This window comes from Leptidea sinapis, chromosome 2 (assembly GCF_905404315.1).
Source record: "Leptidea sinapis chromosome 2, ilLepSina1.1, whole genome shotgun sequence".
In the NCBI taxonomy this organism is placed as follows: Eukaryota; Metazoa; Arthropoda; class Insecta; order Lepidoptera; family Pieridae; genus Leptidea; species Leptidea sinapis.
The window spans coordinates 18,019,227-18,044,249 of NC_066266.1; the positions used below are offsets into that span (position 1 = coordinate 18,019,227).

The 25,023-nt window shown below is 35.0% G+C and overlaps 1 protein-coding gene across 1 annotated transcript in view; it reads right to left on the reverse strand.

Annotated features, from left to right (window-relative positions):
- The window catches only part of LOC126975332 (alpha-1,6-mannosyl-glycoprotein 2-beta-N-acetylglucosaminyltransferase), a 58,143-nt gene that overhangs the window by 11,425 nt on the left and 21,695 nt on the right, over window positions 1-25,023 (reverse strand). Inside the window, exons 4-8 of the mRNA XM_050823180.1 lie at window positions 14,153-14,296; window positions 10,754-10,851; window positions 6,813-6,958; window positions 5,748-5,908; window positions 895-1,023 (exon numbers count right to left, since the gene is read on the reverse strand). Of these exons, the coding sequence (XP_050679137.1) occupies window positions 895-1,023; window positions 5,748-5,908; window positions 6,813-6,958; window positions 10,754-10,851; window positions 14,153-14,296 (678 nt within the window). The remainder of the gene's footprint in view (window positions 1-894; window positions 1,024-5,747; window positions 5,909-6,812; window positions 6,959-10,753; window positions 10,852-14,152; window positions 14,297-25,023) is intronic.

A 25,023-nucleotide genomic window follows, 5' to 3' on the forward strand; every position in this document is an offset into this window, starting at 1 on the left:
GGTCTGGCGACCACGAGGACTTTACTGCTCCAACGGCCATCTGTCCTTCGAGCGATGTGCCCTGCCCACTGTCACATTAGTTTCACAACACTGGGCAATGTCGGTAGCTTGATTCTACTACGGATCTCCTCATTTCTGATTCGATCTCGCAGGGAATACTCCGAGCATAGCCCTCTCCATTGCCCGCTAAGTGACAATGAGCTACCTCATCAATCATAGTTAGCGACCACGTCTGCGTTCTTAATTCATCACTGGCAACACACATTGGTTAAAAACCTTAGTCTTCGAACACTGCGTTGTTTTGAAGTAAATGCGATCGGACGGAGCGGGTTCGAGTCACGCATGGTACATAAATTTCGGTACAAATTAAATTTATATATTAATTAATCCCAGAAGTGAGAAATATCGCTTAAAAATAGCATACTGATCATTGTTATTTATGCAACTGTTGTGTGATAAGGGGTATTAAAACACGAATGTGGGTTTATCACACGAGTGATAATAGAATCACATGAGTGTTTTAATACCTAATTATCAACAGTTGCATACAAGACTTTATCTACACCCATAATATGAATCATCTATAAAAGATTCTGAAACAGTTAGCTTACTGTTAACATTAAAAAAGCCAGTCATAGTAACCATTACATCATCCAAACGAGTGATGTAATGTTGTACTGAATTTCATTACAACACTCGTTTGGATGATGTAATGGTTATTAAGACATTGGGTGTTTTTATGTTGGCAATAAGCTAACTGTTCTAGAATATTTAATAAAGGAAATCAAGCATGGGTGTAGATAAAATATTATACAATAAAACGCATATCCAATAAGAAAGCATCTTGTCTAGAACGTCAGGCCGCTAGCATGCGAGTTGCAAAGCATTTTGAACCTTCTGTGTGGTCGAGAACAGGTTGGGGTACACTTGATAGTTCCACTGGGTGTCCTGCCGGCGTTTACGTCGTTCTTCGTTCGCGGCCCTCACTTGTTGAATATAGTTTAGATTGAAGTGCTCCTTGCGCTGTTTTACAAACTAATTTGTACAATAAGTAAAAAAAAGGTATTGACTAATAATGTCTACTTATTTTATAGAGTTCTTTGAAGTCTTACATTTTTATCTTTACCTAGGTATGATGAAAATTGTAAGACTCTAAAGAATTAATTTATATCTTATTATAATGTACATTTTTAAAAGGAATAAAAGGCATTTATTTTCTCAAAATTGATTCCTATAGAATTCTTTTGATGTCATTTCTAATGTACTAGATAGGTACTACTACCGCTTCGGAAACAAATTGCGCTCTGAGAGAGAAGAAGCGGCGCAAGAAACTCTCCCAGCATTCTTTTTTGCGCTCATTTTAATGAAATATACAATATTGTACTGTCATTGCTATTGCTACAAAATAATCATAATCTATCTGGCTGTCCGATCACTTAGATATTCAGCTGTGGAGTAGTAGGATTTACGCCATTTTTTAATAAACAATAAAAAAAAATTGTTTGTCTTTTCATTTAAAGTGCCATATTCATATCTATAATACTTTTATTTTAAGTTCTATATAGATACTTTATGGTACCTGATTACTGAAATAGTCTGCTTTGTCCAACGTGTTTTTTATGTACCTACATACCAAATATTATGATCGATGCGGTACTCGAACCAGCAACTCTCGGGTCCCGTCCGAGCTCTCTTACCAACTGTCAGTCTGTAAGTGTCTGTCTTACCAAATGTCTTGCCTGTGGCTCCGTGAGGCGCGGGTTCGAGTCCCGCATCGTTCATAAATTTTGGTTACAAATTTAAGTTGTATAATTATTCCCAGGTTAATGTTTCATTTAATAATATTTGAGCTGAGCAAAGCAATGCTGTGCTTGTATAGACACACATCAAATTTATGAACATCTTTTAATTTCTGCCTGCGGTGTCATAAACCATCGGTTTGTGTGAGAACCATGTGCCACTGTGAGGAAACCAGACATTGAAAGGATTATAACGGCGCCTATTTCTGCCGTGAAGTAGTGATGTGTAAGCATTACTGTGTATCGGTCTGAAGGGCGCCGTAGACTGTAAAATTACTGGGAAAATGAGATTTAACATCGTATATCTCAAGGTGACGTGCGCAGTTGTAGTTCCGCTCAGAATTTTTGGGTTTTCCTGAGCGGCACTGCATTGTAATGGGCAGGGCGTATCAATTATCATCAGCTGAACGTCTCTATATTGCTGGAGGTGAAGCTTTGAGAAAATATCATCTGATATGTGTTATACCTAACAATTGTTATTTAAGATTGCCCAGAAAATACAGTTGAGAAAATCGCACTGCGAAGGAATGCCACTCATACAGATGGCAAGGAAGATATTCAAGATTAAAAAACAAAAGAAAAAGAAAAACCAAAAATAACAATAATCGTAACTAGAATTCGATTAATTAGATTATATAAAAATACGCAATTATTTTATACATAACAGTGAATATATCTATTGTTTTGGAATAGTTTTTTTCTTATTTGGTTGTTTTTAGATTTTTTTTTAAGTATAAGCTTCTTTTGCATCGTTGTGATTTGAAAGTTGATGAAACGAAAAAGCGACTGTAAGAGCAGACACATTAATTTACGTGGGTGAAAATAAGATAGGAATCATTATACGAAAGCAATGCTGTGCTTGCAATATAGACACAGATCAAAGGAGGATGGCGAGAATGCATGTATTTTGGGAACGCCCACTGAAAGAAGTGGCGTACATCATGGAAACTTATTAATAATTGTAGAACTTAACAAAACAAAGAAAAAATCAAATGGTAAGTAAGTCTAAAAAAGTGGGAGAAAAAGATATAAGTACCTAAAAGTAAAATAAAATCTAAATTATTAAACGATAATTTGTATCTTATCTCTATGCCTAATTACTCTCTGCTAAAAGATAATATATATGTATATATATAAGAGATTTCCACGTATATAATCACTCATCACGATATCTCTGGAACCATTAGGCGTAGAGACTTGAAAATTGGTAGGAATATTCCTTTCGCCGAGTAGAGGTCAGCTAAGAACGGATTTTACGAAATTCCACCCGCAAGTGTTTTATTTTTAAGATGAACAGAACAACGTCTGTCGGGTCAGCTAGATATAATGGATACATATTATGTGGAAGGTTGGCCAGCAGTGGGATAAATTCATTCTTTTTCAAGCAGGAATCGATACTTTTAACGAATAATCTACTCATTTTAGTATCAAAAAACGATAATAATCTTATTGAATCTTATTGTGAACTGATTTGAGTAGGTATATATAGTTCGATGGTGTCGGTACATAAAAAAATAATGACAAGGACTGTCATGTCAAAAAAATGTTGGTGTCAATTGCGGAAAACGTTCCGTTAGTGCAAGATCACTTATTTTTTAATAAATTATAATAATTTATTTCTCTTTATATAAATATCGTATAAACTTATGTTTATAATTATTATAAACTTGTACTTGTAATATGCTTCGTTAATTTTAAATTATGTGGGCCCATTCTCGCCATCCTCCTATATGAACAACTTATAATCTCTGCTTGCGGTGTCATAAACCATCGGCTCGTGTGGGAACCATGCGCCACTGTGAGAAAACCATACATTGAAAGGATTATAACGGCGCCTATTTCTGCCGTGAAGTAGTGATGTGTAAGCATTACTGTGTATCGGTCTGAAGGGCGCCGTAGACTGTAAAAATACTGGGAAAATGAGATTTAACATCGTATATCTCAAGGTGACGTGCGCAGTTGTAGTTCCGCTCAGAATTTTTGGGTTTTCCTGAGCGGCACTGCATTGTAATGGGCAGGGCGTATCAATTATCATCAGCTGAACGTCTCTATATTGCTGGAGGTGAAGCTTTGAGAAAATATCACCTGATATGTGTTATACCTAACAATTGTTATTTAAGATTGCCCAGAAAATACAGTTGAGAAAATCGCACTGCGAAGGAATGCCACTCATACAGATGGCAAGGAAGATATTCAAGATTAAAAAACAAAAGAAAAAGAAAAACCAAAAATAACAATAATCGTAACTAGAATTCGATTAATTAGATTATATAAAAATACGCAATTATTTTATACATAATAGTGAATATATCTATTGTTTTGGAATAGTTTTTTTCTTATTTGGTTGTTTTTAGATTTTTTTTTAAGTATAAGCTTCTTTTGCATCGTTGTGATTTGAAAGTTGATGAAACGAAAAAGCGACTGTAAGAGCAGACACATTAATTTACGTGGGTGAAAATAAGATAGGAATCATTATACGAAAGCAATGCTGTGCTTGCAATATAGACACAGATCAAAGGAGGATGGCGAGAATGCATGTATTTTGGGAACGCCCACTGAAAGAAGTGGCGTACATCATGGAAACTTATTAATAATTGTAGAACTTAACAAAACAAAGAAAAAATCAAATGGTAAGTAAGTCTAAAAAAGTGGGAGAAAAAGATATAAGTACCTAAAAGTAAAATAAAACCTAAATTATTAAACGATAATTTGTATCTTATCTCTATGCCTAATTACTCTCTGCTAAAAGATAATATATATCTATATATATAAGAGATTTCCACGTATATAATCACTCATCACGATATCTCTGGAACCATTAGGCGTAGAGACTTGAAATTTGGTAGGAATATTCCTTTCGCCGAGTAGAGGTCAGCTAAGAACGGATTTTACGAAATTCCACCCGCAAGTGTTTTATTTTTAAGATGAACAGAACAACGTCTGTCGGGTCAGCTAGTATATAATATGTGGATACATATTATGTGGAAGGTTGGCCAGCAGTGGGATAAATTCATTCTTTTTCAAGCAGGAGTCGATACTTCTAACGAAGAATCTACTCATTTTAGTATCAAAAAACGATAATAATCTTATTGAATCTTTTTGTGAACTGATTTGAGTAGGTATATATAGTTCGATGGTGTCGGTACATAAAAAAATAATGACAAGGACTGTCATGTCAAAAAAATGTTGGTGTCAATTGCGGAAAACGTTCCGTTAGTGCAAGATCACTTATTTTTTAATAAATTATAATAATTTATTTCTCTTTATATAAATATCGTATAAACTTATGTTTATAATTATTATAAACTTGTACTTGTACTATGCTTCGTTAATTTTAAATTATGTGGGCCCATTCTCGCCATCCTCCTTTATGAACAACTTATAATCTCTGCTTGCGGTGTCATAAACCATCGGCTCGTGTGGGAACCATGCGCCACTGTGAGAAAACCAGACAGACTTGAAAGGATTATAAAAAAGTACTTCTGAGAATAGATCAAAATACGTACAGGTAAATTACGTTTGAGACGTTTTGGCTTTTGTGTGTGTGTACGTGTTCGGTCAGTAAATAAAATAAGATCAAATGGGGGGGAAGAAAAGAAGAAACTTGCCGGATATAAGATCATTCTATAGTGTGATTAACTTGAAGTATATTTTGTACCACACTTCACGGAAAGTCCACTTTTTAACTCTGTTTTCCGGGAGGAACGTAAATCATGCGTCAATAACAATACGTCAACAAACTCCTCCTCCTCCCGGAAAACATGATGAAAATACGGCGGTCCCGAGTTCACGGTTCAGCCTAACTTATTACTTACGAAGAAATGTGTGTACGGTGTGCAAAAAAAACTTCACTTCAAAATTCTCAGGACTGTGATGCTTTATGGCACGCAGGTACATAGCAAAGCCAAAATAAAAATAAAAGTACCCTCATTTAAAGATCGCGCATACCTTGTCGCTGGTGGAATGGTACTGGTAGGTCTTCAGGTAGGTGCCGAGGCACAGGATCTCACACTGGGGACAGGTCCGGTCAGCGGTGGTGCGCAGAAGACCCAGCATGTGAATGAAGTCTTCAGCGACGTAGTGGTCCTCTTCAAGAAATACCACCATTCCTTGACAATAAGATTTTTTTTTCATTATTATTGACGACCTTTATATCCCAGTGATTAGTGACCCTGGCTACTAAGCTAGAGATCCCGTCTTGGAATCCCGGTAGGTGCAAACATTTATATGATGAGTATTAATATAAATAGGTACTATATTGTAATAAATATATCGTTGCATTGTACCCATACTACAGCTATTCCTAGTAAGATAATTTGTGTAAAAGTATGTCAATATATTATATTATTATATTTTATATTATTATTATAAGTGATTCCCTAACTACTTGGAACATAAGATACAAATTTATAGACGATGAAGAATTGTAAATAGCCGCTGTACAGTTGACGCCTCTATCGCTTTAACCCATCGGTTGTTTCGTAAGTCCCGGTATGTATGTAGATTGCGCCTTGACTGATATGCAATTTACCTATGATTTGAGTAAGAGTCAAACATCACCTATTTCTACGGTGAAGCAGTAATGTGTTTAGCTGACCGTGTTTCGGTCTGAAGGGCACAGTAGCTAGTGAAATTACTGGGCAAATCAGACTTAACATCTTGTCTCGAGGTGACGATCGCTATTGTACTGCCGCACAGAATTTTTGTGTTTTCAACAATCCTGAGCAGCACTGTATTGTTATGGGCAGGGCGTATCAATTACGATCAGCTGAACATCCTGCTCGTCTCTTCCCTTATTTTCATATAAAAAAAAAACATAGAACACAAATCTAAAACACGGGGATACAACTTTAGTATTAACGCGATATCATGGTAAGCGACAACTACGACACAGCACTGCAGCCGCCAGGCGAGATGACGCGTGCGGCAAGAGGGGGGAGATGTTTTCGCTCTTTACCTCAGGCCCCGGCCGCATTCAACTCGCGAGATATCTATATTTATTCTACTGCTCACCATTGTGGCCAGCGGTGCTCTGCAGCTGGTTGAAGATCCTGTTCGCCTTCCACCACCAGTGGTGTTTCGTCTGCGTGTACTTTGCCTCACGGTAGTGCCCGTGCAGATCTGGATGCAGCGCGTTGTTGCATTTCTGTTTCTTCGCTCTGGAAATGTAATCGCTTCCATATAACACACCATTTACTTCTCTTCACTAATAGAAAGCAACTTGGTATCCAAACGCGCTAACGCGTCTCTCCAAAACAAAATACTTATAAACAAGGCAATACTGAAGCCCGTCTAGACGTACGGAATCCGACTGTGGGGACTGCATCCAATTCAAACCATGAAACAGCTTTACAAACAATCTGGAGTTCTGACCGTTCGACAGCTCTTTATACTTCATTCCATAATAAGAAAACACATCTCACTCTCCTACAATAAAAATAAAAGTAAAAGAAGAAAAATCGCAAAGAGTTTGTCCAGTTCCAAATTTTAGAACTTCTCTAGCCAGTCGACATCATCAAGTAATCGCAAGTCATCTCTGTAACAAAATAAATCAACAATGTCACATATACCCTCTTGCAAAATTTACCTGTATATCCGTTGTTAATAAATGGCTTCTGTCAAAAACATACACAGACACTGAAGATATCCTCAAAATATGTAACTTATAAAACTAAAAAATACTAATGAGTACATACCTATTGTTTACAACATAAGAATATTCTACATATTATATTATGAAATATTGTAAAATGTTGTTTAGATGAGATGTATTTGCTCCTTAATTTTTAATGTAATTATTATCTTAAACCAATATAAATTGATTTACGCGAACACTGGTACCCATAAGACCTTAAGTTCACTAAGAGGGCAATATAATGATTCCTATCGAGCTCTTATGAAACTTCCAAGGTATTGCAGTGCTGCAAGTATGTTTGCGAGAGCGAGAGTGCCCGACTTCTTCGCAATAATTCGCACAAGAATTGCTTCTTTTTGGGATCGAATGAGACGCTCAAGCAACGGAATTCTGATGACTGTCTCTAACAATATATATAATAACGATACTTTCAAAAGATGGATGGATATCCATCTTGATAAAAATAGAAAATAAGCTATTTAATATAAGTAAGTAATTGGTATTTATTTAATTTAATTTATTGTATGGTTAGTTAATTGGATTTTGTGGTAATTTAATTGTAATTTTGATTTTAATTTGTATTTTCTATGGGTTATGCCTGAAATAACATTATGGAGTGAAAAATAGAGCCCTAAATCTGTTAAAATCATATTTATGCGAAAGAGTTCACATAGTCGATGTAAATGGCAAACGGTCTTCGGGTAAACCTGTGGGAATAAGTATTCCACAGGGTTCTATTCTCGGTCCTTTCTTGTTTCTTATATATATTAATGATCTACCGTTTGTGGTAGATGATAGCCATGAGATTGTATTGTTTGCTGATGATACTTCACTTATTCTTAAAGTGAAGCGACGTGCGGATATTGATGACGAGGTAAACAATGCACTCTCAATGATAGTGCGTTGGTTTGAGAAGAATAATCTGCACTTAAACAGTAAAAAAACAAAGTGTTTACGGTTCATTACACCAAACACAGCGGAGGTACAAACCAACGTACTTAAAAATGACCAGAGATTGGAACTTGAGATTGGACACTACGGTCTTCTTGGGTATCACGTTAGATAAGAAGCTACAGTGGGGTCCATATTGCCCATCTAGCAGATAGACTCAGCTCTGCGGCATATTCAGTTAGAAAGATTAGAGAGTACACGAATGTTGCGACCGCTAGATTAGTGTACTTCAGTTATTTTCACAGCATCATGACGTACGGTATATTACTATGGGGTCATGCTGCTGACATTGATATAGTGTTTGCTCGGCAAAAGAGAGCTGTTCGCGCTATATATCAGCTTGGTTATAGACAGTCTCTCAAAGAATAATTTAAAGAAATAAATATTATGACTGTTCATTGTCAGTACATTTATGAAAATTTAATATATGTTCACAAAAATCGTCACCTTTTTGCTCTTAATAGTGATTTTCATTATTATAACACTAGAAATAAGGGATTGCTTGTAACTAATTGTAGTAGGCTTCATAAGATACATAATAGCTTTAAGGGTAAATGTATACACTTTTATAATAAAGTCCCAGCCACTGTTCAGGCATTATCTATAAATAAATTTAAATGTTTTATAAAAAAATGGCTCTGACGTAAATCCTATTACTCCACTGCTGAATATCTAAATGATCGGACAGCCTGGCACTAGATTGTGATTATTTTATAGCTATAGAAATGACTGTACAATATTGTATATTTTTATTGAAAAGAGCGCAAAAAAATAATGCTGGGAGAGTTTCTTGTATACATTTGACCTTAAAGCTATTATGTATTTTATGAAGCCTACTACAATTAGTTACAAGCAATCCCTCATTTCTAGTGTTATAATAATATATAAGAAATAATATCTAAACATGACTTCTTTACATTAATACATTTGTTTAATACTTATAAGTGTATCATTAGTGAAAACTTGTAATTAGCTTTCAAAATTTAAATATTTATCTAGATAATCCTACTAGTCCTACTAATATTATAAATGTGAAAGTTTGCATGTCTGGATGCATGTTTGTACTTCTTTAACACAAAAACTACTGAATAGATTTTTATAAAACTCTACAATAATATAGCTTACACACCAGAATAACACATAGGCTATAATTTATAAAAAAAGCTGAGATGGTTTGGACATGTCGAGAGAATGAATGAAGAACGATTGACGAAGAAAGTATATAAGGCCAGTGTGAATGAAAGTGTTGCAAGGAGTAGACCTAGGCGGACGTTTCAAGACCAAATCAGGGACGTCTCGAAAAAAGGCCAGGTCAAGAGTATCCTAAACCGAAGAGCATGTATGAAAGGAATAATGAAAGTGGACGAAGCGAAACAAGTATGTGAGGATCGCAGCAAGAGGAAAAAGTGGCCTCTGCGTGATTTTATGTATGTATGTATAATTTATAAAACTATTCATGCGTGCTCCTCAAAAATCACAGGAGTTACAAATATACATATAATAATGTTTAATGTAAATGTTTATCTAAAATAATCCTACAAAAAAGTGAACCATAAATACAATAAACAATATTAATTTATTTCTAACGCACATTTGATAGTAAGTGCTTTCTAGTAATAATATACTTACCTAATACCTAGCTGTAAGTTGTCCGTAGAGTATTTAAATTAACATCTATGAAAGCGAAATGTTGTGTGTTATTGGTACAAATTATGGATTATATCACTGACTTACCAATACATGTTGCATTCATTAATATATCTTGTAACGAGTCAATTGAAGTGAGCAGCGCTAGTGTAGCGGTGTAAAGTATGAGGCGAGTAGAGGAGAGGGGATGGCGTAGGGTATATAAATGTCTTACTCAGCACACGGACGAGTAAAAAAAAGGACTCCGTGTCACCTTACATAACAATGAAGCACCAAAACATGCCGGTAAACGTGTAAATACATAGCCCCACGCACACACTTACACTAATACAAGCAGATCGGCCGCCATTATGAGATGTGCCATCTTCTGTGACAGATCAGGTTGCGTCGCAATAAAATATTTTAGAAATGCCGTCGTGCGTTGTGAAAAAGTGTAAAAATAATATTCTAAAAGAATTTTTTGCCATATATGACTATTTAAGGGAGAAAAACTTGTGTAACTAGTATCCCCCGTAACCGCACACACACTAGCATAATGGTGCTTCAATTGCAAATATCACGGCGCGGAGTCCTTCTTTTTTTACTCGTCCGTGAATCAGCATTGATTATTCTGAAGTGTTAAATTGTTGTCAAATAATTACTAGCGCATATATTTGAACGTTAATTGTATTAATTGTTAAAAACTAATATGATTGGTTTTAAATCATCAAGGAATACTCACTCTTCCAGTTTGGCGTCCCGGGGACAGTCGTTGGGGTCGACTCCGGGGAACTCGTTGGGATGAGTTTGTATTGAGTATGGATAAAATATTTGTATTACCTGAAAGTTATTGTAATCAAATGTCAATAAAAGGTGTTCAAGGGATACATTGGGAGAAACGTTTGGTGAAATTAATATTATAAAAGTTAACTGCCGGATTAGTTAGTGTCGGATTTATCTTTCCCTAAAAGATTTTTCTGTGTACGGACATAAACACACGCTCACACTAACGCACATACGCAAACACACACATACATACACACACACACTTACGTACACTTGCAATGGTAATCAGATCACTTTTTTTTCCAATATTTCATTGTATAAAAAAATATAGCTTAAGTAGGTAATCGGGGAGCCACAATACATCCACTCCCACTCAAGAACTTAGGGAGGGGATGGCTGAAAAATAGCGCTGCATGGAAACATAAATCCATGATTAAATGTCAGGTGAAGCTGAGCCTTTTCCTTTTGGCTTTTGTTTCATCGCGTATCCTAATTGTTATTCATTTTATATTTGTAATGTTATGTATGGCAATAAAGAATTTATTATTATTATTATTATTATTTAGTAAGCGCGGGACCCGTAGCAGATTCTATCAAAGAGCCCTTGATATATGTGGGAATAGAAGGTTACCGACTATGTTGGAATACTCGTTTTTTTTTTATGATAATAAGGGACAAGACGTGCAGGACGTTCAGCTGATGGTGATTCTTGAAAAACTCGAAAATTCTGAACGGCACTACTATTGCACTCGACACCTTGAGACATAAGATGTCAAGTCTCATTTGCCAAGTAATTTCACTAGCTGCTGCTTCACGGCAAATATAGGCGCCGTTGTGGTACCCATAATCTTGCCGGCATCCTCAAAGGAATCGGCAAAGAAGGCATCTGCAAAGGAGCCTCCCACTGGTGTTACCGACGGTCTGATAGTCTCGCATATGTACTGGCAGTCTGCCACGAACCTCCTATGCGCTCATAAACATATTAGCCAATTTAAAAAGAATAGTGATGTACACAGTGTCAATACTCGAAACAAACATAAACTCGCAATTCCATCTACTAGGCTCCGTAAAATTGCTAAATCTTTTAATGTGGATTGTGTTATATTTTATAATAAACTCCCAAATTGTATTCAGATATTACCAATTAAATAATGTAAATTTATTGTAAAAAATAAATTAACATCTAAGGCTTAGATTAAGGATAGGTCTCCGCTGCGCTCCAACTGGATATCGCAGACATAGTCGCAAAGTGCGGCAACTAATACTATGCCCAAGCGGGCGTACTCGAGCCAGTCTCCAACAGTGTGTGACGTTGACGTGCCACACGTTCTGTTAAACTTTGCTAATAATTGAAACTAAAATGCCGGGTTGCGTAGTAAAACTGTAAAAATAATACTACAAGAAACAAGAAATACACTGGGATCACATATTATCATCAGTAAGTATTTTGTATTTTATTAATATCAATGTAAAACAACACGAAGCGTATGTTACAAAATTTGAAAGATGCCACGCACACAAGCATCTAATAGTTGCCGTAATAAAAAGCTATTGTTCTAATGTAGTGCGGTATCTAGTTGGAGCGCAGTGGAGACCAATCCTTAATCTAAGATCTAAGGCTTATTGTATTGTGAAAGAATCTTATGTCTATGCCTAATTACTGTCTGCTAAAAGATAATATAATTTAAATGTGGAAGGTTTGCCAGCAGCTAATAATTCACAATTCATTCTTTTTTCAAGCAGGTATCGAATCTTTTAAAGATACTTACCTACTGATGTTAGTATCAAAAAACGATAATAATCTTATTGAATCTTATTGTGTATTTGTACTGAATTACTTAATTTTAGTAACTAATTTGAGTAGGTATAGATAGGATTTTGATGATGTCGGAACATCTATATTAAAAATGACTGTTATGTCAAAAAAAATATAAATTCCGTAAAACGTTCCGTTAGTGCAAGATGACTTATATTTTAATAAATTATAATAATTTATTTCTTTTGACTTCAATATCTTAACGCCTCAATAATCTATACTAATATATAAAGCTGCAGTGTTTGTTTGTTTGTTTGTTTGTTTGTTTGAACGCGCTAATCTCTGGTACTACTGGTCTGATTTGAATGATTCTTTCAGTGTTGGGTAGTCCATTTATCGAGGAAGGCTATAGGCTATGTTTTTTTTCAAAATTAGGGATCCGTAATAAAATTGCTATTTTGTAACACAAGGTGTAAAATCGAAAACCTATTTTTGCGGCGCTGCAAAAACTATTGACAATAGAACAAAATGATGTACAGGCTATAATATAGGCCATATTTTATTACTTATAAAACTATCGCGTGAATTATACTTTATATGGCAAAACAACGTTTGCCGGGTCAGCTAGTTTTTATATAAACATCGTTTCTTACTGTATTAACACGTGGGGAGGTGCTGCAAAAACTCAATTGATAACAGTAGAAAGAGCTCAAAGAGCCATCCTTAAGGTGAGTACTTTCCGTTCATTTTTATGTATTTATATGTATCCCACCTCTGTTTTATATCAAGACAGTAATGTACTAACTGTGAGGTAACTCTTCGTTCAGAGATTAATGTTATGATTGCATGGTCTGGTTAATGTGGAAGACATAAAGGAAGCCCAAAATAGACGTATTAAATATAAACTATTTAGCGGACCAAAATTTAATACATTATAAAGAGTTAAAATTACACAAAGTAAACTATCAAAAAAGTAAAAAACTTCTATTTGAATGGCTGAAACACTTGGACTACACTGAAACTGAAAATTTACTTAATATTATAAGGTAAAAATTTCCTACAACACATACACCAAGTCACTACATACACACACACACACACACACACACACACACCTTCACATAACCAGCATCTACACTAAGACCAATTACTTTCTGTAATCTAATTAAGTTTCGTTATAATATATTTATTTTTTGTATATTCGCTCCATCATTTTCCGGTCTCTCACAATTATAACAATGTATCAATATAGATTTTAATAAACTGTGTATTGTATTTTTTTATTGTGAGAGAAAATAAATATATTTTGATTTTGATTTGATTTGATCGTATAAACGTAAGTTTATAATTAATATAAACTTGTACTAGTACGATGCTTCCTTAATTTTTAAATTATGTCGGTCCATTCTCGCCATTCTTCTCCTTTCCTTTTTTTTTGTTTGGTCCATAATTTCTAAAGGATATAAAATGGGTTTTTTTCTGATTCTTCTGGTGATGCCTATCTACACTATCTAGACATCTAGCCTATCGTCTGGTTTCAGCTAAAAGTTGAATTTTGGGACACGCTGTATATATATATATATCTATAAGTATACTCACTTTCGTAAAGTCTATGCTCCTAACTAAACTATTGATCTCCTCGTCATAGTAGTCGTGCGAGAAGACAAGGAGGGTCCTATCTATATCTCTCGCCTGTGCGAGCGAGACAATCAGATGTCTGAGGTACGTCAGCCTTGTGTGAACCTGGAAAAGACAAAATAATAATACTTAATAATATATTTTCTATGATTTTTACATTCTACATTAAAATAATAATAATAAATATCTATTTATTTTCTCGGCAACGCTCCTGTGATTCCTCTGGTGTTGCAAGAGATTGTGGGCGGCTGTGATCACTTAACAACAGGTGACCCGTACGCTCGTTTATCCTCCTATTCCATAAAAAAAAAAACAGTACAGTATTGTTACACTTTTTAACAGCTAGTAAATACTACGGAAAAATTGTGAGGAGCTGGTGTCTGAAGTAGGAGGACCTCACCCCCAGATATAAGGATCATAATGATTAAAATAATATACATCTGTACTAGTAGCTAGAACACACATTCTTGAATTATTTGTAGGTATTAAGGGCAAATTGTAATAATGTACTAGGTCAGAATCAAGCATCTATTGAACATACGAAAGTATAATAATTATTATGAAAATAATTAGGTACTGTTTTACCACTGTAACATATCTATGGGTATGTTCCGATATGCACTGCGACCACTGTACAATGTGACGTCAATTTAGTATACTGTGAAGCCGTTCCTTTATAGCCAGTTATGTTGGTATTACTATTTAAAACGGAACGCAATCCCGTATACTGTCAGCCACATTTTTTGATGCAGCATTCAAATGAGTGTATTAAAGTTTTCTAGTTCATAAAAAAAGCTGTTGTTGGACAGTACTGTCAATTTAAATATATTTTAATTAATATTTTAGGCACTCGAGTGGTTTTGACTGATCACGTGATCAAAGTACTGCGAGTATCTTACCTCGAAAACGCCAGTGCTAACAGTAGAATATGGCGGCGATTTATGACGTCATATATTTCCCTAGGGTACTGCGGCAGTATACTGGCAGTCCATAACGGAACAAATTTTTCTACAGTGATAGCACTGTGCAGTGCTCGCAGTGCATATCGGAACATACCTACCCTATGTAAGTCATAAATATAATATAATCTGTGACTAAATGATGGTGTATGTTTCTGTGCATTGGCATCATAAGATGGCGACTTTAGAAAGTACTTGCTAACCCGTCAAACGTTGTTTTGCCATATAAATTATTTTTACAGTTAGACCGTTTCTTGGACATTGCAATATTACTTTATCTTTCTAAAATAAAACATTTTATCTAAAATAAACGTGGCCTAAGTTACTCCTTATTGCATCAGCTACCTGCCAATAAAAGTCCCGTCAAAATCAGTCCAGCCATTTCAGAGATAAGCCCGAACAAACAGACAGACTGACAGACAAAAATTGTAAATAATGTTATTTTGGTGTATGTACCGTATATATATTCATATAGATGTAGTAAAAAACGTTTATTTCAATATTACAAACGGACACTTCAATTCTATTTATATGTATAGATAATAAGCCAAGCAAGTTGTTTTATTTTAAACAAGAAATACAATACAAGCACAATAAACAGAAACAATTAATTTACCAGAGAAAGTACTACATAATACGTATATTATATAGATGGCCTTTTCCTTCATTTATTTTATTTATTCAAGTAGGTAAGTTACATTAGATCATTAATTAATTATTCTAAATTTTAACAATAAATAAAAAATTTCGTAAAAAAACTTGCAAATTTAATACGAACAGCTGAAAAATACAAATTGAAAAGGGGTGCACTTAGGGGTAGATATATATATTGGTTTTATGGTAAAAGTATTTATTTACTTAAGATACTAAATTAATCTATGACACTTGCTTAATAACTATAATTAATGGTTCTATTTGTGAGTACGCGGATCTCTAGTATTAATTGGTTAAAATGGTTACTCGGACCAGTCCTGTAATGGTTATAGAGAAATGGTTAATGGTAACTAGGACCGGACCGATCAATGGTTACTCGCGTACTGCCTTACTAAAGGCAACACATGGTTATAAGTAATTAATATTATCTACTAAGCAATATTTGTAATATAATGCTGTTCGATGGATTTACTTCGAACACAAATCTATACTAATATTATAAAGCTGCAGAGTTTGTTTGTTTGTTTGAACGCGCTAATCTCTGGTACTACTGGTCCGATTTGAATGATTCTTTCAGTGTTGGGTAGTCCATTTATCGAGGAAGGCTATAGGCTATGTTTTATTATTTTTTTTTATTTTATTGTTTATTATTTTTTTTTTTTCAAAATTAGGGATCCGTAATAAATTTGCTATTTTGTAACACAAGGTGTAAAATCGAAAACCTATTTTTGCGTGCGCTGCAAAAACTATTGACAATAGAACAAAATGATGTACAGGCTATAATATAGGCAATATTTTATTACTTATAAAACTTTCGTGTGAATTATACTTTATATGGCAAAACAACGTTTGCCGGGTCAGCTAGTATTAAATAAAACACAATATTATAGCTGTGAAGACGTTATATGAATGTTATCACAAGAAATATGCGTAAGACGAAAATAATTATAGTTTTACATAATTAGTGCTTCTAATAATTAATAATTATAATATTTTATATTATTTTAGTTGTCACTAACATTAAACTAGGCCGGGCCTCTATTCTAATACTAGTCACTTCCAGATACATTGTTTTTTACAGTTACTTCAGTACATAAAAGCGTATATAAGAATTTAACTTATGAAAAACAATTTTTAACAGTTCTACGAGAAAATAAATATAACATTTGTCTATCATACATATTACTGGTTAGTACTTGAGCGGTCAGTGATAAAATTGAGGGTATTCTTAAAAACATTTGAGTTGATAGATGACGCTATCAAGCAACAAACAAACGAAAAATATACGCTACAGTACATTAGCTAGTTATCACAGGGAGTATTAAAGTAACAGTATCTTGTAACAGGTATTTGTCACTGTTACTTTTGAGTCACAGTGACAAATACCCTAGTATTGCTTTGTGCCCATTATGTCTCACCTCTAATACCATCCACACGATTTTCATATATCAAAAACAGCCAGCTGACCTTTGTCATGTTATTATAAAAAAAAAAGTAAGTGTCACTATGCATCGGTCAACAATCAAAACGTCAAGTGTCAACTGAACTTTTACAAGTCAAAGCAATATTTATGTTTTTCCTATATTATTATATTCAGTTAATTTAAATTTAAATACCTACATAATGGGGGAGTCAACGACAGTATGTGATTTTATAATTTTTTAGAATTATGAATTGGTATTTTGGCTTGGGAATTATTACCTATTATAATAAATAGATGTTTAATAATATAAATACACACTTTTACACAAATTATCCTCAAACTAGGCATAGCCTGCACTATGGGTACAAGACAACGATATGTATCGATGTAAATAAAAATATCCGGACGACCTATTTTAAGAATGTACAAAACTTGAACAAAAAAAAACTAATAGGACATTTGGATTCGAACCCGGGTCTTCTGCTTTCCGGATCACTCAATGTCCCATCTTAGCTATTATAGTCATGTATATAGTGGCGAAATTTACCTTTGTATTCTAAGTTATTGTAGCTGTTTCTCATTTAAACACGGATAAAACTACATTTTCTTTTTAAATTGAAAATTAGCTAGATCGAGTTTTTCGCCCCCATAACTACCTGTATACTAAATTTCATTAATATTGTTGGAGCCGTTTCCGAGTTTCAGATTATATATATACAAGAATTGTTCGTTTAAAGATATAAGATGATTGCTTAGCGCAAAACTCGAGAACCTCTCGATCAATTTGGCTATTTTTTTGGAAGTTCTGTAAGGTACGGAAAAAATTAATAAAATAAAATTGCGTTGAATAGTAAAAAGAACTCTGTTCTTTTAACAGTCAAACAGTTGTCTTAATTTGTGTAATAGAACTCAGTTCTTGTTCTCAGAAGCACAAAAAGCGCCTGGTAGTAATACCGCGCAGGGCGCCCTCTGTCGTCGTGGAGCCGCCGCAACCGATCTACGTCACCCCGGACAAGACGACGTGCGTTGAATGCGGCTGTTTCCCGCCCCGCGAACCATACCGTCGCCACAAGTGAGTTTATTTATTTATTCGTAAACCCAACAATCGCACACTAATACATACATACACATATATACAGATAACTTACAGGTGTCAGCTTGATGTGTTTACAAGTTACCAATATACTATCTACAGATAGAGATAAATTAATACCTTCTACTGTCAGTAATTATCTGTCAATAATCTGAAGCTGTCCTAATATACCCGATAAGTCATTCTTATCGCCTTATATTGGGACGCGTGAATTGCAATTTCCATACAAACTTTATATCGCTGGTAAGCTATACGACGTCCCATTGACAGACAGCGGGTACCGATAAAATGAGTTACCGTCGATAAGTTTATTGGGACAGGAAAATCAACGATAGTTACGATTTTTTTTCTCAATTTGGCCAAAACCAGAGATAGACTGGATATTGGGAATGGCCGTTAATAATTACATTCATTTAACTACTGTTAATATTTAAATATAATTATCACTATAATCAGAAATAACTTCAATAGCATATAATATTTAGATCTTAAATTAACTTGATTCGTGTAAGTTAGTTGGCACTACTGTAGTGCCAACTAACAGTTGGTAGCATCATCACGGTAGGCGGTCGTGCCCTATATAAGCCCGAGTGCTAGGTTCGAGTCCAAGAAACAAAAAGAGAGCACCCGCATAGTGGATGAACCTGTACCGCAAATCGCGGACATGAGCGATGAGGCACGCGCATTACAGATATACGCCATAACAAATATGTTGAGATCCTTATTCTCGCAAGTGGAATCATGAAGCCGCAAGATCTCGCCAACCAGCTGATCGCCCCGTGTATCCTTCCTACGGGGCTCGATCGCTGGGGAAAAGCAGGGGCGCCAACAAGAAGCCTAAAGATGATTAATTAGAAAAACGGAAGGAGAAACGTCATGGGGGATGCATTTAAATTATCAACCCCTTCTACACAGGGTTGCACACCATTAATTAGCTACAAAACAACAACATTTACTTCTAATGAGTTAAACTGAATCATCTAAATCTGAACTCGTGAACGGGTGCTTGTGGTGTCAGGTCGACCTGTTATAGTTAATAAATTATTATAATTTTTTGGATTCAATTACTAACTGTGACAGTAATCACGACCATCATGTTCACAAAGCATCCTTACACAAACAATGAATTCAAGCTCTAAAGGTTAATGCATCCAATATACGATAATTTATATTTATACAGTTAATTCTTTATTACTTTTTATGAAATAATTTCTTTAAAAGGTACATCGATAAAACTACATTTGTTTAATGAGAATTTTATCCGTGTTTTAATGAGAAACAGCTACAGTAACATTACAATACAAAGGTAAATTTCGCCACTATATACAAGACTATAATAGCTTAGATGGGACATTGGGTGATCCGGAAAGCAGAAACCCCAGTTCTAGTCCAGATGTCCTATTAGTTTTTTTTGTTAAAGTTTTGTAAATTCTTAAAAATCCGAGCAAGGCTCGGTCGTCCAGAAATTATTATATAAACATGATACATATATTGGATCGAGCATTTTAGAAAATAATTTGTTATGTATGTTGGTGTATTGGTCTGGAATAATTATATTTGAGGATTATTGTTTTATTACGCCCTTTTTACACATCAAAAATTACACTTAATTATGTTAAAAGTTATGCAGTTTATCATTAACCACCACTTCGGAAAAGTTTGAACTTTAATGAGAAAAAGTGACAAGAAACTCACTGACACTTTTTTAAATGAACATTTACAGCATTGGTATTTTGCAAATATTCCAAAAACAATCTGTGTAGTGTTTTTTTAATACCAAGTAACAACCTTCTTAAATTATTGGTTGTTTTTGCATCAAATGCAAATGGCCGCCTGGCAAACAGGAAGTCGAAGAGATGCGTTGAGTTGTTTTTATGTACATTTTTTTTATCCGCAAGTTTTGTATCATTTATTCAATTTCAAATTGTCATATTAAACATTTTAAGTAAATGATGTTAATGGTGAGGCAGAATCTAGCATTGACATTTAGTTTAATTCATAATAATTTAATTCCAGAAAGATCCTGCCGTGTCTCCGCTCGCCGCCATCTTTGTACGAGCTGTCAGCTGGCGTTGTTGACAGATTGCAACTGCCAGTTGCGTTCGGCTGGTCGGTGGACGATGTCGCCGCTTGGTTGGGTGAACAAGTGGGACTCCCACAGTACAAGGTATAATAGGTTTTTCAAGCGATCATAACTTATAATGCCTACTACTCGGCTAAGTCGAGTTAGTAAGTCTTTTGTGGCGATGTATATTCTTTTACAGCAAGATCCCAGAAAATGTTCAAAACAAAAGTATTACGTTATTCAAAAGAATGACTATTAAGGTTACTATAACATAAATGCCTTTCTTAATGACACCACAGATTGGGAATGGAACGACCGCCCTCAGGCTACTAAATAATAAGTTTAATTGTACAATATTACTTTGTAAACATAGTTTTTCGATGAAAAAAAAACAGCCCGCTGAGTTTGTTGCGCACGTTCTTCTCAGGTCTGAGGCATTCGTTTTGTAATGGGCGGTAGTTTTTGACTTTCAATAATGATGCCATATCCTATTTTGAATAAAAATATTTGAATGTGAATTTGATCTTGCAATGGACCCAAATAATATTATGGTACCTACTGAAAGATTACTCCAACAAGAAAGAGCTTCCTTGTGCAGTGTTTCAAAGAAAGTGCGTATACTTGACTAAACGGCAAAGCTTCTGTCCTGATCACACGAACGTAGGCTACGTTCACAATCACAACCAATGTGGCTTTCTATTGGTAACAGAACATTCAAAATCAGTTCAGTAGATCCAGAGTTTACCCTCTACCACCTCACAAACATTACCTCTTTACAATAATAATCTCCGCACGACCGATTGTTATATTGTTCGGATTTTTAAGAATGTACAAAACTTGAACAAAAACAAAACAAGACGACGAAAGAGCGACGTCTCAAGTCAGTTCCTAATATGCAGTTTTTGGGGTTGAGCAGGTTATCAACTGTAAAGTAGATCCTGTAGATGAAGCCACAACCTGAGTGTTGAACAAGGCATACCATGATGTACGAACCATGCGTCACTCAAACGGTTGGCTCAGTTGGTAAGAGCGCCTGAACGGAACCCGAGAGGCGCGATAATTAGTACAGATAATATTTAATGTAGTAATTATTGTTTTGGCGATGTTAATAAATAAATATGCCCACAGGAAAGCATAATTGCCAACAAAATCACCGGAATGCGTCTTCTGATGCTTGAGGATCCATCCAAAGTGGCCGCTATAGGCATAAGAGACTGGGAACATATAAAGGTAACCAATCATACGGCTGTCCTAACTTAAGCTCAGCATAATCTCAGCTATCAAATGTCTATAAAAATAAAATTAAAGATTATTGTCAGCTTACACTCAACTAAGTTATACGTAAGTAAAGTCTGAGCAAAGTCTAAGTACGCTATATCCATTTCAGCCTCAATAGTTTTGTCTTCCCAAGATTGCTTAGCGGCCGTGTAAATCGTGCGTATGTGTGTGTGCATCGATTCGTACGCTCGGGTTGGACTTAGAATCCCGTAGCACGAATTAGGAGCTAAAAAATATTGTAGTTGATAGAGCTTTAGTCCACGATTATAATGATACCACTCTTATTACAAGGTAATACACCGTCTTTAAGAAAATAACGAAATAAAATTATAAACTAAAATGGGTAAATCACGTAAGTAAAACTGTAGATGAGCGCTGTCATGGCGCCGGGAGGCTAAAAACTTGCTAATAACTTGCATAAATGAAAACCGAAGTTTTTGTGGGGTGGGGGCAGTACTGAGACGCGGTAACAACATAGTCCGTATAAAAAACTATTTAAAAATTTAAGTGAATTTAGTGAAAACAAAATTGTACAAGTAAAAATAAACCAGTGAATATGCCTATATAGTGAAGACAATGTCCTAAGTTAGCGAATAATACACATAAAACCAAAAAAAATAAATAAAGTGTAAACAGACAACAATTTACAAAGTTTTCAAGTCTTTTCTCGCGAATCAAGGAACTTAATCTGTACCAGTGTTAATATATGAAAGTGCTGGAGTGTAAATAAACGAAATAAATGAAAAATCGTGGAAGCTACCCCTTTTTTGAAAAAACCTAACCTCACACCCGAATGAGTCTGCACTTTCGCCTGTCAAAGTAAAATAAACTGCGAAACAGCGCCATCTATTAGAATAGGAGCACACTACGCTCGACTTACGCACAATACCAATACGTAACACTACTATCCAGTTCTACTAGAGGGCGCATCCAGTACCAAAACTAAATAGACACTATGGAGGAAATTATGAAAGCCTTACAAAATATTCAAAAAGAACTGAACCTACAAAAAATAGAAATTCAGAAAAGTGGCGAAAAGGTCACAGAACAAGTAACACTTAATATAACTAACAAATTAGAAGAGAAATTCACCATATTGGAAGAAAAATATCAAACCTTGAAAGAAAATGTTGAACAACAAGAAAAAAGAATTCAATTTATGGAAAACAAATAAAACAAAGAAACATAATTTTCTTCGGTATTGAAGAGAGTGAGACATCCTATCACACCTTGGAGGAAAATATATTGCAATTCATAAGTGAAAAATTGTTCTTAAAATTGAATGGTAGAGATATTCAAGAAATAAAGAGAGTGGGGAAAAAAGGTGATAAACCGCGACCAATAATTGTAACCTTTTCTACCCTTGGTTCAAATATCAGCATTCTTAAGCAAAAAAAATTATTTAAAGACACCCAATATTACTTGAACGAAGATTACCCTAAATACATATTAGAAAAAAGGAAAGAACTCCAGGAAGAAGCAAATAGAGAGCGCGAGAAAGGAAATAAAGTTACGATAAACTTGTTATATTAAAACCAAACAACAAAAGAACACTGACGACTTCACCAGAGTCAGATCCCAATTCTCAAGCACTAGTTGGTAATAGTACAACTAGACCCATCAAGAAAAACAAAATAAAACAATTAAACCCATCTATACCTAGATCAAACAGTGTCTCAGAAGGAGTTCTAAAACCAAGTATTCTAAGCTACTTAGTAAACAACAACATCAACTGCACACCACATAACCAAACCAAGGATAATACAACCAATAACTTACATTCATAGCAGCCACTCCCCCCCCCCCCCCCCCCACCACTCCCTTAACTTAGCAACAATCAATCAACTACACAACGAAAACTATCTTCCAATTCGGCTGGTCACCGTGGAAGATCAAGACCAAAACCCTCTAAAGAAGACATCTCCAAACAACATATAACAAAGGCCGGCAACTCTTGTAATTCCTCTGGTGTTGCAATAGAATGTGGGCGGCGGTGATCAATCAACACCAGGCGACCCGTACGATCGTTTGTCCTCCTATTCAAAAAAAAAAAAACTCCAACATCTTCAATAACAAGAAATGAATCAGAAACCCAAGAAATACATAACTTAACTAAAAACAAGAAAGATCAGCTCTAACATAGTAACTTACAACGTCAGAACTTTATATATACCTGCTGGTCGCACATAGCTCAAGAGACACATGGTTCTTTAGAGAAGGCCTTCACCTTCACTTGAAGAGGGGTTCATGCAAACAAACTTATATATTAGTATCCAGATCTAAACAAATACGTGTAAATAACATCACAAACATTCTTTTATTTATTTTTTTGTTATGTAACTATGTATGTATCTTACTTTTTGTATGACATAAAAGGCTTATTATTATTATTTATAAATGAAAACCAGTAAAAAATAGTCTGGGATAGACTGGACGGCTTAATCAAATATAATTTTTAAACTAAAAAGGCTAGAACCCAGAGTTGTAAAGCCAGTACAAAAAAAACAATATTTTACCCGTTTAGAGGCTGTAATATTTTTTCGTTATTTTCTTGAAAACTGTTTATTACCTTGTAAAAGGCATTTATTTTCTCAAAATTGATTCTTTTAGAATTCTTTTTGATGTCATTTCTAATAATTACTAGATACTACTACCGCTTCGGAAACAAATGGCGCTCTGAGAGAGAAGAAGCGGCGCAAGAAACTCTCCCAGCATTCTTTTTCTTTGCGCTCTTTTTAATAAAAATATACAATATTGTACAGTCATTTCTATCGCTATAAAGAAATCATAATCTAGTCCCAGTTGTAATAAGATTAGTAGCACTATTTAATCGTGGACCAAAGCTTTATCAACTATAATTAATAAAAATTGGTTAGGTTAGGTTAGGTTAGAACAGTTAAAACAACGCACGAGCCGAGCGTAGCTGGCCGCGGTAGCGACCGGCGAGTACCAGAAACGAATTCTAGGCGTTTCACTCTCTTTCCTACCCATAAAAATGTCACAATTCTTAAAAAAGTCATTATTTGAGGTTAGGTTATAAAACTTATAATCTGTGTTATTATTACCGTACTGTGACTCATTTGAATTGTATTTCAGATGATAACTTCAAAGGTACGCCAGTTGTTCGGAGTGGAGGTGATAAGGTTCTGCAGGAGTATTGGGCTGCCACCGCGTAAGCCCCTCAGCCACTGCACGTCGTTTAAATCGCGCACGGGGCCCCGTTGGGGTATACACGTCAACTGGACCAGGTACTGTTTTACTTATTTGCCCACTAATAAAACGGTGGCATAAGTTATTGATAATCTTCTGTATGTTTATAAGCACATTAACAAATTTGCTAGAAACTGTGACAATCATAAT